The sequence below is a fragment of the Carcharodon carcharias genome, chromosome 10, assembly GCF_017639515.1.
Source record: "Carcharodon carcharias isolate sCarCar2 chromosome 10, sCarCar2.pri, whole genome shotgun sequence".
NCBI lineage: Eukaryota > Metazoa > Chordata > Chondrichthyes > Lamniformes > Lamnidae > Carcharodon > Carcharodon carcharias.
This window is the reverse complement of record NC_054476.1, coordinates 21,021,976-21,036,818: the sequence shown is the minus strand read 5'-3', so window position 1 is coordinate 21,036,818 and position 14,843 is coordinate 21,021,976. Positions and strand designations below refer to the sequence as shown.

Genomic DNA, 14,843 nt, shown 5'->3' with positions numbered 1-14,843 from the left:
AGGTGCTGTTCCTCCAGTTTGCGTTGAGCTTCACTGGAACAATGCAGCAGGCCAAGGACAGACATGTGGGCATGAGAGCAGGGTAGAGTGTTGAAATGGCAAGTGACAGGAAGGTCTGGGTCATGCTTGCAGACAGACTGAAGGTGTTCTGCACAGCAGTCACCCAGTCTGCGTTTGGTCTCTCCAATGTAGAGGAAACCGCATTGGGAGCAACGAATACAGTTGACTAAATTGAGGGAAGTGCAAGTGAAATGCTGCTTCACTTGAAAGGACTGTTTGGGCCCTTGGATGGTGAGGAGAGGGGCAGTAAAGGGGCAGGTCTTGCACCTTCTGCGATTGCATGGGAAGGTGCCGTGGAAGGGGGTTGAGGTGTAGGGAGTGATGGAGGAGTGGACCAGGGTGTCCCGGAGAGAACGATCCCTGCGGAATGCTGCCCGGGGGGGTGAAGGGAAGATGTGTTTGGTGGTGGCATCATGCTGGAGTTGGCGGAAATGGCGGAGGATGATCCTTTGAATGCAGAGGCTTGTGGTGATAAGTGAGGACAAGGGGGACCCTATCATGTTTCTGGGAGGGGGAGGAAGGTGTGAGGGCGGATGCGCGGAAGATGGGCCAGACACAGTTGAGGGCCCTGTCAACCACCGTGGGTGGAAAACCTCGGTTAAGGAATAAAAACAAAAAAACTGCGGATGCTGGAAATCCAAAACAAAAACAGAATTACCTGGAAAAACTCAGCAGGTCTGGCAGCATCGGCGGAGAAGAAAAGAGTTGACGTTTCGAGTCCTCATGACCCTTCGACAGACTTGTCGAAGGGTCATGAGGACTCGAAACGTCAACTCTTTTCTTCTCCGCCGATGCTGCCAGACCTGCTGAGTTTTTCCAGGTAATTCTGTTTTTGTCTCGGTTAAGGAAGATGGATGACATGTCAGAGGAACTGCTTTTGAAAGCAGCATCATCAGAACAGATGCAACGGAGGTGAAGGAACTGGGAGAGCGGAATGGAGTCCTTACAGGAAGCGGGGTGTGAGGAGCCGTAGTCGAGGTAGCTGTGGGTGTCGGTAGGCTTGTAATGGATATTGGTGGACAGTCTATCACCAGAGATTGAGACAGAGAGGTCAAGGAAGAGAAGGGAAGTGTCAGAGATGGACCACGTGAAAATGATGGAGGGGTGGAAATTGGAAGCAAAATTAATAAATTTTTCCAAGTCCCGACAAGAGCATGAAGCAGCACCGAAGCAATCATCAATGTACCGGAGAAAGAGTTGTGGGAGGGGGCCGGAGTAGGACTGGAACAAGGAATGTTCCACATACCCCATAAAGAGACAGGCATAACTGGGTCCCATGCGGGTACCCATAGCCACACCTTTTATTTGGAGGAAGTGAGAGGAGTTGAAGGAGAAATTGTTCAGTGTGAGAACAAGTTCAGCCAGATGGAGGAGTAGTGGTGGATGCGGATTGTTTGGGCTTCTGTTCGAGGAAGAAGCGGAGAGCCATCAGACCATTCCGGTGGGGGACGGAAGTGTAGAGGGATTGGACGTCCATGGTGAAGAGGAAGCAGTTGGGGCCAGGGAACTGGAAATTGGTGATATGATGTAGGGTGTCAGAGGATTCACGGATGTAGGTGGGAAGGGACTAGACAAGGGGAGAGAGAATGGAGTCAAAATAGCAAGAAATGAGTTCCGTGGGGCAGGAACAGGCTGACACGATCTGTTTGTGGATTTTGGGTAGGAGGCAGAAGTGGGCCGTCTGAGGCTGGCAGACTATCAGGTTGGAAGCTGTGGAAGGAAGATCTGCAGAGGAGATGAGGTCGGTAACAGTCCTGGAAACAATGGCTTGATGTTCAGTGGTGGGGTCATGGTCCAGGGAGAGGTAGGAGGAAATATCTGTGAGTTGACACTCAGCCTCCGCGAGGTAGAGGTCAGTGCGCCAGACAACACCACCACCACCCTTGTCAGCAGGTTTGATGACAATGTCAGGGCTGGACCTGAGAGAACGGAGTGTAGCAAATTCAGAGAGAGACAGGCTAGAGTGGTGAGAGGAGCAGAGAAATTGAGACGACTAATGTCACGCCTACAGTTCTCAATGAAAAGATCAAGAGAAGGTAAGAATCCAGAGGGAGGGGTCCAGGTGGAGGGAGAATATTGGAAGTGGGTAAAAGGATCCGTTGAACGGGAAGAGAGTCCTGCCCAAAGAAGTGATCAGGGAGACGAAGGCGGCGGAAGAAGAGTTCAGCATCGTGCCGAGCCCGAAATTCATTGAGATGAGGGCGTAAGGGTATGAAACTAAGTCCTTTGCTGAGCACTGAACGTTCAGCATCAGAGAGGGGAAGGTCTGGGGTATAGTGAATACACGGCCGTGGCTGGGATTGGAAGACGGGATGGGGATAGAGGGACGGGCAGGGGTGGAGGGTCCTAGATGGGTGTAGGTGTCAATGAGTTGTTGGAGCTTGCTTTCCTTTGCACCTGAAAGAAAGAGACAAAGTTTCTTGTTGAGGTGTCAGATGCGACGAAGAATGAAATGAAACTGGGGGCACGCGCAGTTTTGAAAAAGGGTGCGGCGGTGCTGCTGGAGGGAGAGGTCGAGTGTGTTCACATGGCGGTGCATGGCACTGAGTGTGGATCACAGAATGCGACAAGAACAGCAGTCCGAGGAGCGTTGTATGTCCCGGAGATACTTGTAATCCTGGGTGGGTTGGAAACATGAGGTATGGAACTTAAATTGAAATCCACGTGGGGTAAGTCGGAGACGGAGACAGTCAGTGAGGAAGGAAATATAGCTATGAAAGTGGGTTTTAGTAAACACCTTGTCAAACACCAGGGGAGAAATGGAAAGCAATGACGGTGAACAAGGCAAAAGAGAGATACGGAAATCCTGTCGGAGAGAAGAGCAATACTTCTTCAAGGTAGGCATTCCTTGAAGAGAAGTGGCAGTCAATTAAACACTAAGATGAAAGCAAAAAACTGTGGATGCTGGCTTTCTGTACCTTGCTTGGCCTGCTTTCTACCCTTAATTAGCACATTCCTTAGATAATATCACCACCTTCAACACCTCTTTGTCCTTTTGTCTGTGACATCTTTTGGCTATCTCCACCTATCACTGATCCTCTATCCAGCTCTTCCTGTTCCAGCCCCCCTTAAACCAGCTTATATTTCACCTCTCTTCTATTTTTCCTTAGTTCTGTTGAAGAGTCATACAGACTCGAAACGTTAACTGTGTTCCTCTCCGCAGATGCTGCCAGAGCTGCTGAGTTTTTCCAGGTATTTTTAGTTTTGTTTTAGATTTCCAGCATCCGCAGTTTTATGCTTTTATCCCCAAAGTATTACCTCGGGTCTCTAGATTTCTAAATCTCTCATGCAGTTGCACGTGGACAAGTTTTTCAACGTCATACATTTTAGCTGTTAGGGATGACTTTTATTTAGGCTCAAAGATTTACGCAAATGAGTGGAAATTGAAAAATCTAATGAGCCTGTTTGATCACACTGGGAGCCAATTTTCCTTCCTAGCTTCTAGGACGTATACAAATCTCCCACATTTTACATTGACTGGCAAAGATCATCAGACTTTCTTCACACAAGTTAAAATAATCTGATTTTGGACACAGGCTTGGGATCTCAGAACTACAATTTCTGTTTTACACATCTGTTTTTTTTTAAAACCAACAAGGCGAGGTGCTGCAAGCAGTTGAGGACACCAGCGTGGCAATGCTGGTTAATGATATTTCTTTATGATGCCCAACACACTTTCCATTACAGATAGCCTAGAATCAAGAATTTCTCATGTCCTAGCTTGCGTTTAGATCTCTTGTCTTTTTTTTCCTGTTTTTCTTAAAGATAGCCTGTTAAGTATAAGATCGATACCGACGTGTATAAAAAAAATTATAATAACGTATAAAGAGAAGGGACACTAGAGTAGATAATAAATTGAATAATACAATAGCAATGGCAGGATGGGTGATGTGTTGCTGCTGCAACATGTGGGGTCTCCAAGGTGACCCAGAGCGAGCACATCTGTACCAAGTGTTTGCAGCTCAAAGAACTTCGGATCAGAATTAAGGTGCCGGAGTCAGAGCTGCAGACATTGCGCCACATCGGCGGGGGGGGGGACGACGACCCTACGTGGACACTTTTGCTCCAGGAGGCAGTTACACTCCTCAGGCTAGGTAATTTAAATTTGGTCTGTGATTAGGGACAGGAGGGACAGTGACTGCAGGTGAAGCAGTTTGGAGACCCACGGGATAGCATTCAGCCCTTCCAACTGTCCAACAGTTACAAGGTCCTTGCAAGCTGTTTGAATGAGAGTGGGGACTGCAGGGAGGATGAGCTAACTGACCACAGCACCATGGTATAAGGAGCCATTCAAGTGGAGGGAGGAAATGAGAACGTAGTAGTGGTCGCGGACAGTATAATTAGGAGATAGATACTGGTCTCTGCAGCTGTGAGCGTGAGTCCCGAAGGTTGTGTTGCCCACCCGGTGCCAGGTTAAGGACATCTCCTCAGGACTGGAGAGAAACTTGGAGTGGAAGGGGAGGGATCCAGTTGTTGTTGTCCATGTTGGTACCAATGATATTGATAGGACAAGAAAGGAGGTTCTGCTAAAAGAATTTGAACAGTTAAGAGCTAAAGTGAAAAGCAGAACCTCCATGGTAATAATCTCAGGATTGCTACCTGAGCCACAGGCAAACTGGCATAAGGTAAATAAAGTCAAGGAGTTAAATGTGTGGCTCAGAGATTGGTGTGGGTGGAATGGGTTTCAGTTCATGGGGCACTGGCACCAGTACTGGGGTAGAAGGGACCTATTCCAGTGGAACCATGCTGGGACTAGTGCCCTGGTAAACTGAATAACTAGGGCTGTAGAGAGCTTTAAACTTAAATAGAGGGGGGAATGTTCTGGAAAGGGGATACGTAGGCTTACAAAGCAAAAGGACATGGCAGCCTTGCAGGGCAGCTATTTAGGTAATTATACCCAGAGTGTGACAGGAAGGGACAGTGTACACAAACATTAAAAAACAGCAGCAAATAGGGTCAAAAGAATGGTAAAAAGGCAAAATTAATGGCCCTTTACCTAAATGCATGTAATACTCAGAAAATAAATGAATTAATGGCACAAATAGAGGTTAATGCATATGATCTTATAGAGACATGGTTACAAGGAGATCAAAGCTGGGAACTAAATATTCAGGGGTATGTGACTTTTCAAAAGGGCAGGCAGGAGGGAAAGAGTGATGGGGTAGCTTTGTTAGTATGAGATGGAATAAGTACGATAGCAAGAAAAGATCTTGGATCAGAAGATGTAGAATCCATATGAGTGAAGGTAAGAAATAACAAGGGGAAGAAAATACTGGTGGGAGCAGTCTACAGGTCCCCTGACAGCAGCTATACTGTAGGACGGAGAATAAATCAGGAGATAATGAGAGCATGTAAAAAAGGCAGTACATTAATCATGGGTGACTTTAATCTTCATGTAGATAGGGAAAATCAAATTGGCAGAAGTAAACACAAGCAAGAATTCAGAGTGTAATCGGGGCAGCTTCTTGGAACAACATGTTGTGAATCCAACCAGGGATCAAGCTATTTTGGATCTGATAATATGTAACGAGGCAGGTTTAATAAATGATCTCAGAGTAAAGGATCCCCTAGTAAACAGTGATCATAATATGGAAGAATTTAGCATTTGGTTTGAGTGTGAGAAACTTGGGTCAGAAACAACTGCGCTTAACTTAAATACGGGTAATTATAATGGAATGACAGCAGAGTTGGCTGGAGTGGACTGGGGAAGCAGTTTAGCAGAAAAGACGGTTGACGAACAATGGCACACATTTAAGAAAATAGTTCATGGCTCTCAACAGTGAGGCAGAAGGATTCAAGGAAGGGGATAGATCAACCATGGTCAACCAGGGAAGTTAAGGACAATATTAAAGTGAAAGAAAAAACATACAACATGGCAAAGATTATTGGTAAGTTGGAGGATTGGGAAAGTTTTAAAAACCAACAAATTATAACCCATAAAAAGAGGGAGAAAATAAACTTTGAGGGTAAACTAGCAAGTAATATAAAAACAGACAGTAAGAGCTTCTTTAAATATATAAAAAAAAGAGGCGCCAAGATTAATACAGGCCCCTTCGAGAATGAGGCTGGGGAAATAATAATGGGGAACAAGATACTAATAGCATTCCAAAAATACTAAATGATCAAGAAGCAAAAGCAGGGGGTGGGAGGAGTGAATAAATACAATAACTATCACTAGAGAAAAAGTACTAGGAAAACTAATGGGGCTAAAGGCCAATAAGTCCCCTGGACCTGATGAGTTGCATCCCTAGGATATTAAAGGAAGTAGCTATGGAGAGATAATGGAGGCATTGGTAGTAATCTTCCAAGAATCCATAGATCCTGGAAAAGTCCCAGAAGATTGGAAAACTGCCAATGTAACACCCTTATTCAAAAATAGAGGGAGACAAAAAAAAACACATCCATAGGCCAGTCAACTTAACATCTGTCATTGGGAAAATGTTGGAGTCTATTATAAAGGTTGTATTAGCAGAGTATTTGGAAATACATAATCTAATCAAGCAGAGTCAGCATGGTTTCATGAAGGGGAAATCATGCCTAACAAATCTATTAGAATTCTTTGAGGTAACAAGCAGGATAGGTAAAGGGAAACCAGTAGGTGTAATGTCTTAGGATTTCCAAAAGGCACTTGATAAGCTCCCGCACATAAGGCTATTTAATAAGTTAAGAGCCCATGGTGTTGGGACTAGTATATTAGCATGGATAGGGGATTGGCTACCTAATAGAAGACAGAGTTGGGATAAAGGAGGCATTTTCGGGATGGCGACTTGTAACTAGTGGAGTGCCAGTGCTGGGGCCTCAATTATTTACAATATATATTAATGACTTTGATAAGGGAAGTGAATGTGCTATCTCCAAGTTTGTGGATGACACAAAAATAGATGGGAAGGCAAGTGGTGAGGATGACACAAGGGAGTCTATAGAGGGATAAGGACAGTTAAAAAGTGAGTGGGAAAAAACTTGGCAGATGGAATATAACGTGGAAAAATGTGAGGTTATGCACTTTGGTAGGAAGAATAGAGGAGCTGAATATTATTTAAGTTGAGAAAGACTGCAGAAGGCTGCAGCATAGAGGTATTTGGGAGTTCTAGTGCATGAATCACAAAAAGCTAACATACAAGTTCAACAGGTAATAGGTAAGGCAAGTGGAATGTTGGCCCTTTATATCAAAGGGACTGGAGTGTGAAAATAGGGAAGCCTTGCTAAAACTATACAAGGCACTCGTTGAACCACACCTAGAATACTGTGAACAGTTTTGGTCCCCTTATCTAAGGAAAGATATACTGGCATTGGAGGCAGTCCAGAGAAGGTTCACTAGGTTGATTCTGGGTATGGAGGGATTTTCTTATGAGGAAAGGTTGAGTAGGTTGGGCCTGTACTCACTGGAGTTTAGAAGAATGAGAAGCGACCTTATTGAAACACATAAGATTGTTAGGGGGCTTGACAGGGTAGATGCTGAGAGGTTGTTTCCCCTTGTGGGAGAATCTAGAAGCAAGAGGACATAATCTCAGAGTAAGGGGGCAGCCATTTAAAACAGAAAGGAGGAGGAATTTCTTCTCTCATAGGGTAGTCAATCTGTGGAATTCTTTACCACAGAGTCTGGATCAAGGCGGAGCTAGACAAAAGGGAATCAAGGGTTATGGGGAAAAGGCAGGAAAGTGGAGCTGAGGATTATCTGATCAGCCATGAGCTCATTGAATGGCGGAGCAGACTCGATGGGCTGAATGGCCTACTTCTGCTCCTACGTCTTATGGTCTTAAAGTCAATAAAAATTGGCTACTTACAAAAATGCAAATCAAGTGCACTGCAACCATTAGGTTCCCGACATAATCTGCAAAGCGATGGCTGAAGACAGTCTGGAGCTTTTGCAAGAATAATGATCGGTATGCTGGTTTTGGTGGGTACTGAAACGAAACACATTTTACATAGTCCTTGGTTCTTCATTTCTACTATCGCATGAAGTTCTTTTTAAACTTCAGATAATTTTCTTATTTCATAACCCTGATTATAAAAATCTTATTCTCAAAAAATTAAAGCACTTGAAATTTTAATTTCATTACACTCAATAAGATATATTTTCAGACATCATTGAAAGACTGATGAAATCACGCACTAGGTAATAAGAATGTTAGAGTAAAGCCACACTTACAGGACGTCAACTGATGCATCAAATATAATACGGGATTATTTTGGTCAATGATGACACGCTCATGTATAGATCCCAAAAGCCTGTCAGGGTGAGGGTATTGCTGACAAGAGCAGCAGGGCTCGAGAAGCTGTTGGGTCATTTTGAACTGAGCAATCTTAATAGCTTAATAGTCAAATCACATTGCCGTGGGACCGGAGTCACAGATCAGAATGGGCAAGGACAGTGGGGTGAATTTTTCAGTTGGCGATCGGGCTGATCGGGAGCAGGCGTGGAGCCGATTTGCGCCTGCGATCAGTTGCATGTCGCCATTTTACGCGGGTGAGCCAATTAAGGCCCACAAAGCGTAATGCACTGCCGGCTGCGCTCAGTGCTCCCTGTGCGGGCAGGAGGGAGAAGGGAGAGTCAGGCACTGCGCTCTTTCACACATGCGCGCCAAAGAGCGCAGCAATTTCCCCAAAGCACGGAGCTGCCACAGGGAGATTATATATAACAACTTTATCAACTTAAAGTAAAAAATTATTTAAACGTGTCCCAGTGTCACATGAGCTGGGACATGTTTGTGAATGTAGCAAAATTCATTAAATTATTTTATAAAACCTTCAGGAAACCGCATCCCGCCCGTGGATGAGATTTCCTGAAAAACGTGAAGGCTGCTTGGGCTCTTTGCCTGCCCGCCAACCTTAAGGTTGGACGTGCAGCATTTTTAATAAGTTAATTACTTATTTTAAAATGGCTTTAATAGGCCGTTGACAGTTCAGCAGGCGCGCAGCCGCTTCCGGAGCTTGCCTGCCGAACAAAATATCGAAATGACGCGTGATGACGTCGGGACGCACGCCCGACACATCTTGCGTCATTTTAAGCGTCAGCTTGTGGGGCCTGCCCCGCACGCCGACGGCAATATCCTGCCCAGTGCCTTTTTTTATTTTCGAACTGAAACAATGACTTGATATATCAGTAGTCATAAAACAGTGAAGCTGTCAATGCACACCATTATTATGCAAAACTGATAGCAACCATGCACACAATCACATGTGTTGCTGTCAGTATTGCCCAACTTCTCCAGAAGCTGCACTTTGTAGTCTTTACAGATCAAATCATTTAGATGTCACTGATTTTCCATGCACTTCAACTATTTACACATTATTAATTTTTACAGCAAGAATAAAGTTAAGCCTTGCTCAATCAAGCATAACTTTTTTTTAAAAAAAAGTCTTACTAAGTTCTTGCTGAACAACCTCATCAGCCCAGAAAAGCTAAATTTTCAAAGTTTGGAAGCTCAAATTCAAAACAAATTTCTAAATTGCTCTGATATTCACATTTTAACTTCAGCCTCCTGTCAATGTCCCAATTTTATTTTGCTTTCTGTACAATGATTAAAATGTGATTTATATTCCTGCTTTGCTGTCTGAGGATTTTTCAATCTGACTGACAGCTTGCCTGTCTTGTTTCTGGATGCCACAGCTTCTAGAGGGAAGCTGAGGTTGTAATAGGAAGTCGTCTACATTCTAGAGCCCGCTAACTATTTGCAGCTAGCTTTTTCTTTGCGAGGTCAGTGATGGTGCTATCCCTTTGCTGCAGACTGCAAGTCCAGGGCAAAAGACAATTCTTTCGTTAATTACGTGCCAAGCAATCAGCAGCAATGGGATGGAAAGCGGTTGAGCAAATTCAGCACTAACGCGAATCAAAAAAGAGGAAACTCCTAAGCAGGTTCGGGAAGTTAATGAGCCAAAAATACATTGCCCTACCTCAAAGCTACCAAAACATGCAAATGGTAGTTGTCAGCTATTTTCTAATAGCAGCAAATAGAAATAGAAAATGAAGATTGCTCAAAACTAAAAAAGGCATTCTAGGGAATTAGTACAACACCAAGCGCTGCCAACATTTTATAGTAATGCATCTTGGCCACCATCAGGAAAGATAACATTTAAACACAAACGCAGGAAAAAAAAAATTAGATTGGGATTTCTAGCCCAGACATGGGTGCCAGCCTTGACCTAAATATGTATCCAAAATTAGCTAAACTCCATTTTTTCCTCATACCTCCTTCACCACCTCCTTGTGCAGTTCATCAAAGAGGGCTCGAAATTGCTCTGCAGTAACACAGTCATGAGTAAATGCCTTTGCTTGCTGCAAGAAGCAAAAGAAGTGTTTAAAAAATCAAAACCAAACACTATTGTTTGTAAACCTGGAAGAGTCAATTGGAATGTGTTGCAAGAGATTTTAAAGAGCAGAATTATTTTAAAACTTTTGAACACCTGTAGTGAAAGGTACAGTACTTTCGTAGTCATTGACAGCTGCTATTACTACAGCATGCTAGTCATTTCTTTCACAGCAAGTCTCATTAATTCTCAGGCAAACATTAGGAGTTGCTCAGTTTGTGGTTGAAGACACCCTCTTCTGTTCCACAATGCCCTCACCCAACATGCACATTTTCGGTAGTTATCAGTGCACGAGCAAGAGCTAATACTCTTCAGGAACAGGACTGCCAAGGCCAATTTTTGTACCTTAAAGCTCTCCTCAAGATCAGCTAATGTAGAAGACAAATTCAGTCAGAGGCCTTCCAGTCTATGTTTTACCACAACTGAAATACCATGATTGCCAATTGAATTTACTCCTGATTTTCCTAGTTCCTAGTTATGGAACAACGGGGGCAGCAATGGAAATTGAGATTTAAATTTCAGTTACACTTCTCCGGGCGAATGTTTAGATAATCTTTCACATCACTTTAATGCTTCTCTTCATTACAAAGAACTTTATTAAAGAACTTTTATTTAGTAAAACATCCCTAGGCCCTTCAGGGAAGCACAAACAAAATTTGACTGAGCCATATAAGGAGATATTACAGCAGAAGCTAAAGATTGATTTGAAGGACAATATTAAAAAAGGACAAGAGTTGGTGGCAAGGATGTTTTAGGGATGGAATTCTAAAGCTTTGACAACTGAAGGCTTGCCCACCCCCCAACGGTGATGCAGTTAAAAATGAGGGATGCACTAGAGGCTAGAATTGGAGTGCAGATAGCAAAGGATTAAAAAAGAGAGATAGGGCGGAGAGAGACCGTGAAGGGGTTCAAAAACAAGGATGAGAATTCTATAAACCAAACCTAGGCCTTGCTTGACTGAACAAATGAGCCAGCAGGCAGATGGTCGATGGGTGAACAGAACTCGGTGCAAGCCAGGGCTTGGAGCGGAGTTTTGGATGACGCCAGGGTTTATGGAGAGTAAAGCACAAGACACCGGCCAGGAATGCATTGGAATTTGTCAAGTTTAATGAAGATCACAATGGCATGGATGAGGGTTCCAGCAGCAAATGAGCCGAGGCGAGGGTACAGTTCAGAGGTGGAAGTAGGCAGCCTTCGTGATGGCGTAGATGTGCATCAGAAGCTCAATTAGGGGTCAAATCAACACCATGTTGCAATCAATCTGGTTCAGCCTCAGGCTGGCAGGGAGAGGGCTGGAGTTGATGGCAAGCAAACAGTTTGTAGTTGGGACCAAAGGCAACAGTTGTGACAATATTTGGTTGGAAGGAAAGTACATCCAGTACAGATGTCATAAAATCAACCTGATAATTTAGAGACATTGGGAGTGAGGTAGTGATGGGTATCAGCAGCATACATGTGGAAATAAACACTGCAATTTTAGATAACCAAGTTTTCCCTTATTCTAACAGTCAAAAAATTCAGTTCTACGAACAGTAGATTTTTTTATTCACCTTAATTATTCCTTGCTTGTGCGCTGAAGACATTTTTACTTTCAGCAGGACTTGCAGCACTGTGTTGGTACTTACAGTCACTCGACTGATTTTTAAAAAAAAAAGAACCATTTTAAAATCATTTCATTGTAGCAATCAACATTGCTGCTTCCATCCAGACAGCCGTATTTCAATGCAAAGGCTCAAACCCTACATTCCTTCCATAACAAAGACTATCTACTTCCACTCTTATTTTAAAACGTCCCCAACTTGGGTCCTAACATCAGCTCATCTGACTGCTCATCCTTGTCTGCCATGACCTCCAGGCTCAACCACTTCAATACATAATAAATAAAACTGCAAATAACACTGCAATACATTGCCGGTATATATCCCACTCTTCACTCCCTAAACATCTCATTTCAAATCACTGCTGTCCACATACTATCCTGCACAAAGGCCCACTCACCGAGCAGCTCTGTCCTTCTTGGCTTTCAGACACCTGGTTCACCCAAACATTTAAGTCTTCCGTCTTTGTTTAAAATCCTTTCTTGGATTCAACTCTCCCCATCACTAAGCGTCCTCCTCCCCAACATCCCTTTCAGAAACTGGTGTCGGTTATGCAGCGACCTTGATCTCTCAATTCTAATGTATCAAATGAATGTTAATATTCTGTAGTAACCCTCAATAAACATCCATGTCATGAGATATATAGTGAACGACATTTGGAAAACCAAATTTAAAGGCTTTTGAGAATGGAAATTTTGTTTTTTAAAAATCACAGGATATGTTTCAAACATGTTGCTTTTGAGTTTTCCCTAAAGACAAATAATCACTTAAAAGCAAGGTACAGCATTTACAAAATCTTACAAGGAATCACTTCTTCCAGCTTTGGTTGGATGCTCACAGCAAAGTACCTCAAATGCCCCTCGAATTCCCAAGCATCGTCGGATGACTGATGTTTGAATTGAACTCTAAAGAAAGAACGAAAGAAATAAAAGTAATGCTATTTTTATATCCTGTGTACACTTAAGAGTCAAAAATACTGAGGGGAAAGCCTGCATTTCTTTTTCTTTGGGCTCCTCTACTCGATTTTAATTTTGCAGAAGTTAAATCTACATAAGATAGAAGAGTAAGAGCAGGCCAGTCTGCCTTTCGAGCCTGCTCCACCATTCGATAAAATCATGGCTGATCTGGTTGTGGTCTCCTGGCACTTGGTCTGCGTGCACCACCCCCACCCCTTGCCAACCACCACCATAACCCTCAACTCCCTTACAGAATAAAAGCAAAATACTGCCTATGCTGGAAATCTGAACTAAAAATGGTAAATGCTGGAAAAACTCAAGTCTGGTAGCATCTGTGGAGAGAGGGAGAAAGAATTAATGTTTAGTGTCCATATGACTCATCATCAGAGCTCAATTCCCTCAACTTTCTTGCCCATCAAGAATCTAACTCATCCTCAAAGAAAGTCAATGACTCAATTTCCACTGTTTTCCTGGGAAGAGAATTCCACAGATTAACCACCCTCAAGAAAAAAAAGTCTCCACTTTTCAGTCTTAAATCAGATACCTCTTATTATTAAACTGTATCCCCTAGATCTATCTATCCTCTTGTGGAGGATACTACCTATCAAAGTCCTCTCAGGATCTTATCAAAAGATACAAGATCACTTCTCATTCTTGTAGACGCCAATGGGTTTAGGCCCAACCCATCTTCATAAGACAAGCCCTTCATCCCAGGGGATGGAGTCAAGTGAACCTTCTCTGAACTGCTTCTAATGCAATTATATCCATTTTCAAAAAAGGAAACAATACTGTACATAGTACTCCAAATATGGTCTCAACAAGGTCCTGTACAACTGCAAAGCTTCCCTATTTTAATATTCCATTCCCCCTGCAGTAAGCACTAACATTCCTTTTGCCTTCCTTGCATTTCATGAACTAAGTGTAGCAGTATTGTCACTGGACTAGTATTCCAGAGGCCCAGGGTAATGCGCTCTGGGGACGTGGGTTCCAACACCACCACAGCAGATGTTGAAATTTAAATTCAATTAAAATCTGGAATTAAAAGTCTAATGACCATGAAGCCATTGTTGATTGTCGTCAAAACCCATCGGGTTCACAAAATCTGCAGTCCTTACCTGGTCTGGTCTACATGTGAAAATAACTGCCATGTGGTTGACTCTTAAACGCCCTCCAAAATGGCCTAGCAAGCTATTCATTTGTATCAAACTGCTAAAAAGTTCTTAAAGGAATGAAACTGGATGGATCATCTGGCATCAACCGAGGCGCTGGAAATAACAAACTGTAAACTCAGGCCCTGTCGACCCTGCAAAGTCCTCATTAACATCTGGGGGCTAGTGCCAAAATTGGGAAAGCTGTCTCACAAACTAGTCAAGCAACGGCCTGACAGTCATACTTATGGAATCACACCTTACAGACAACATCCCAGACACCACCATCACCATCCCTGGTTATGCCCTGTCCCACCAGCAGGGGAACAGCAGAGGTGGCAGCACATGAGGTGCTGTGGGCCATCAGCAGCAGAATTGTACTCAACCACAATCTGTAACCTCATGGCCTGGTATATACCCCACTCTACTATTGCCATCAAGCCAGAGGGTCAACCCTGATTCAATGAAGAGTGCAGAAGGGCATGAAAGGAGCAGCACCAGGCATATCTAAAAACGGAGGAGGTGTCAACTTGGTGATGCTATAACACAGGACTACTTGCATGCCAAACAGCATAAGCAGCAAGTGATGAGACAGAGCTAAACAATTCCACAACCAACAGATCAGGTCTAGGCTCTGCAGTCCTGCCACATTCAGTCATGAATGATGGTAGACAATTGGACAACTCACTGGATGAGGCTCCACCAATATCTCCATTGATGGGGGAAACCCAGCACGTCAGTGCAAAAGATAAGGCTGACACACTTGTTACAAT

General features: G+C 43.5%; 1 protein-coding gene across 5 annotated transcripts in view; it reads right to left on the bottom strand.

The window, feature by feature from the left end:
* The window catches only part of tpcn2 (two pore segment channel 2), a 56,250-nt gene that overhangs the window by 22,868 nt on the left and 18,539 nt on the right, over positions 1-14,843 (bottom strand). For 4 of the 5 annotated variants that reach the window (XR_005944299.1, XR_005944300.1, XM_041198427.1 and 1 more), the window contains exons 12-15: positions 12,768-12,871; positions 11,919-12,003; positions 10,250-10,336; positions 7,845-7,964 (exon numbers count right to left, since the gene is read on the bottom strand). Coding sequence is in view for 3 of the 5 variants with exons in the window: in XM_041198427.1 (XP_041054361.1) it covers positions 7,845-7,964; positions 10,250-10,336; positions 11,919-12,003; positions 12,768-12,871 (396 nt within the window). In the remaining 2 variants the exon portion in view is untranslated. The remainder of the gene's footprint in view (positions 1-7,844; positions 7,965-10,249; positions 10,337-11,918; positions 12,004-12,767; positions 12,872-14,843) is intronic. The other variant, XM_041198428.1, reaches the window with a different exon arrangement.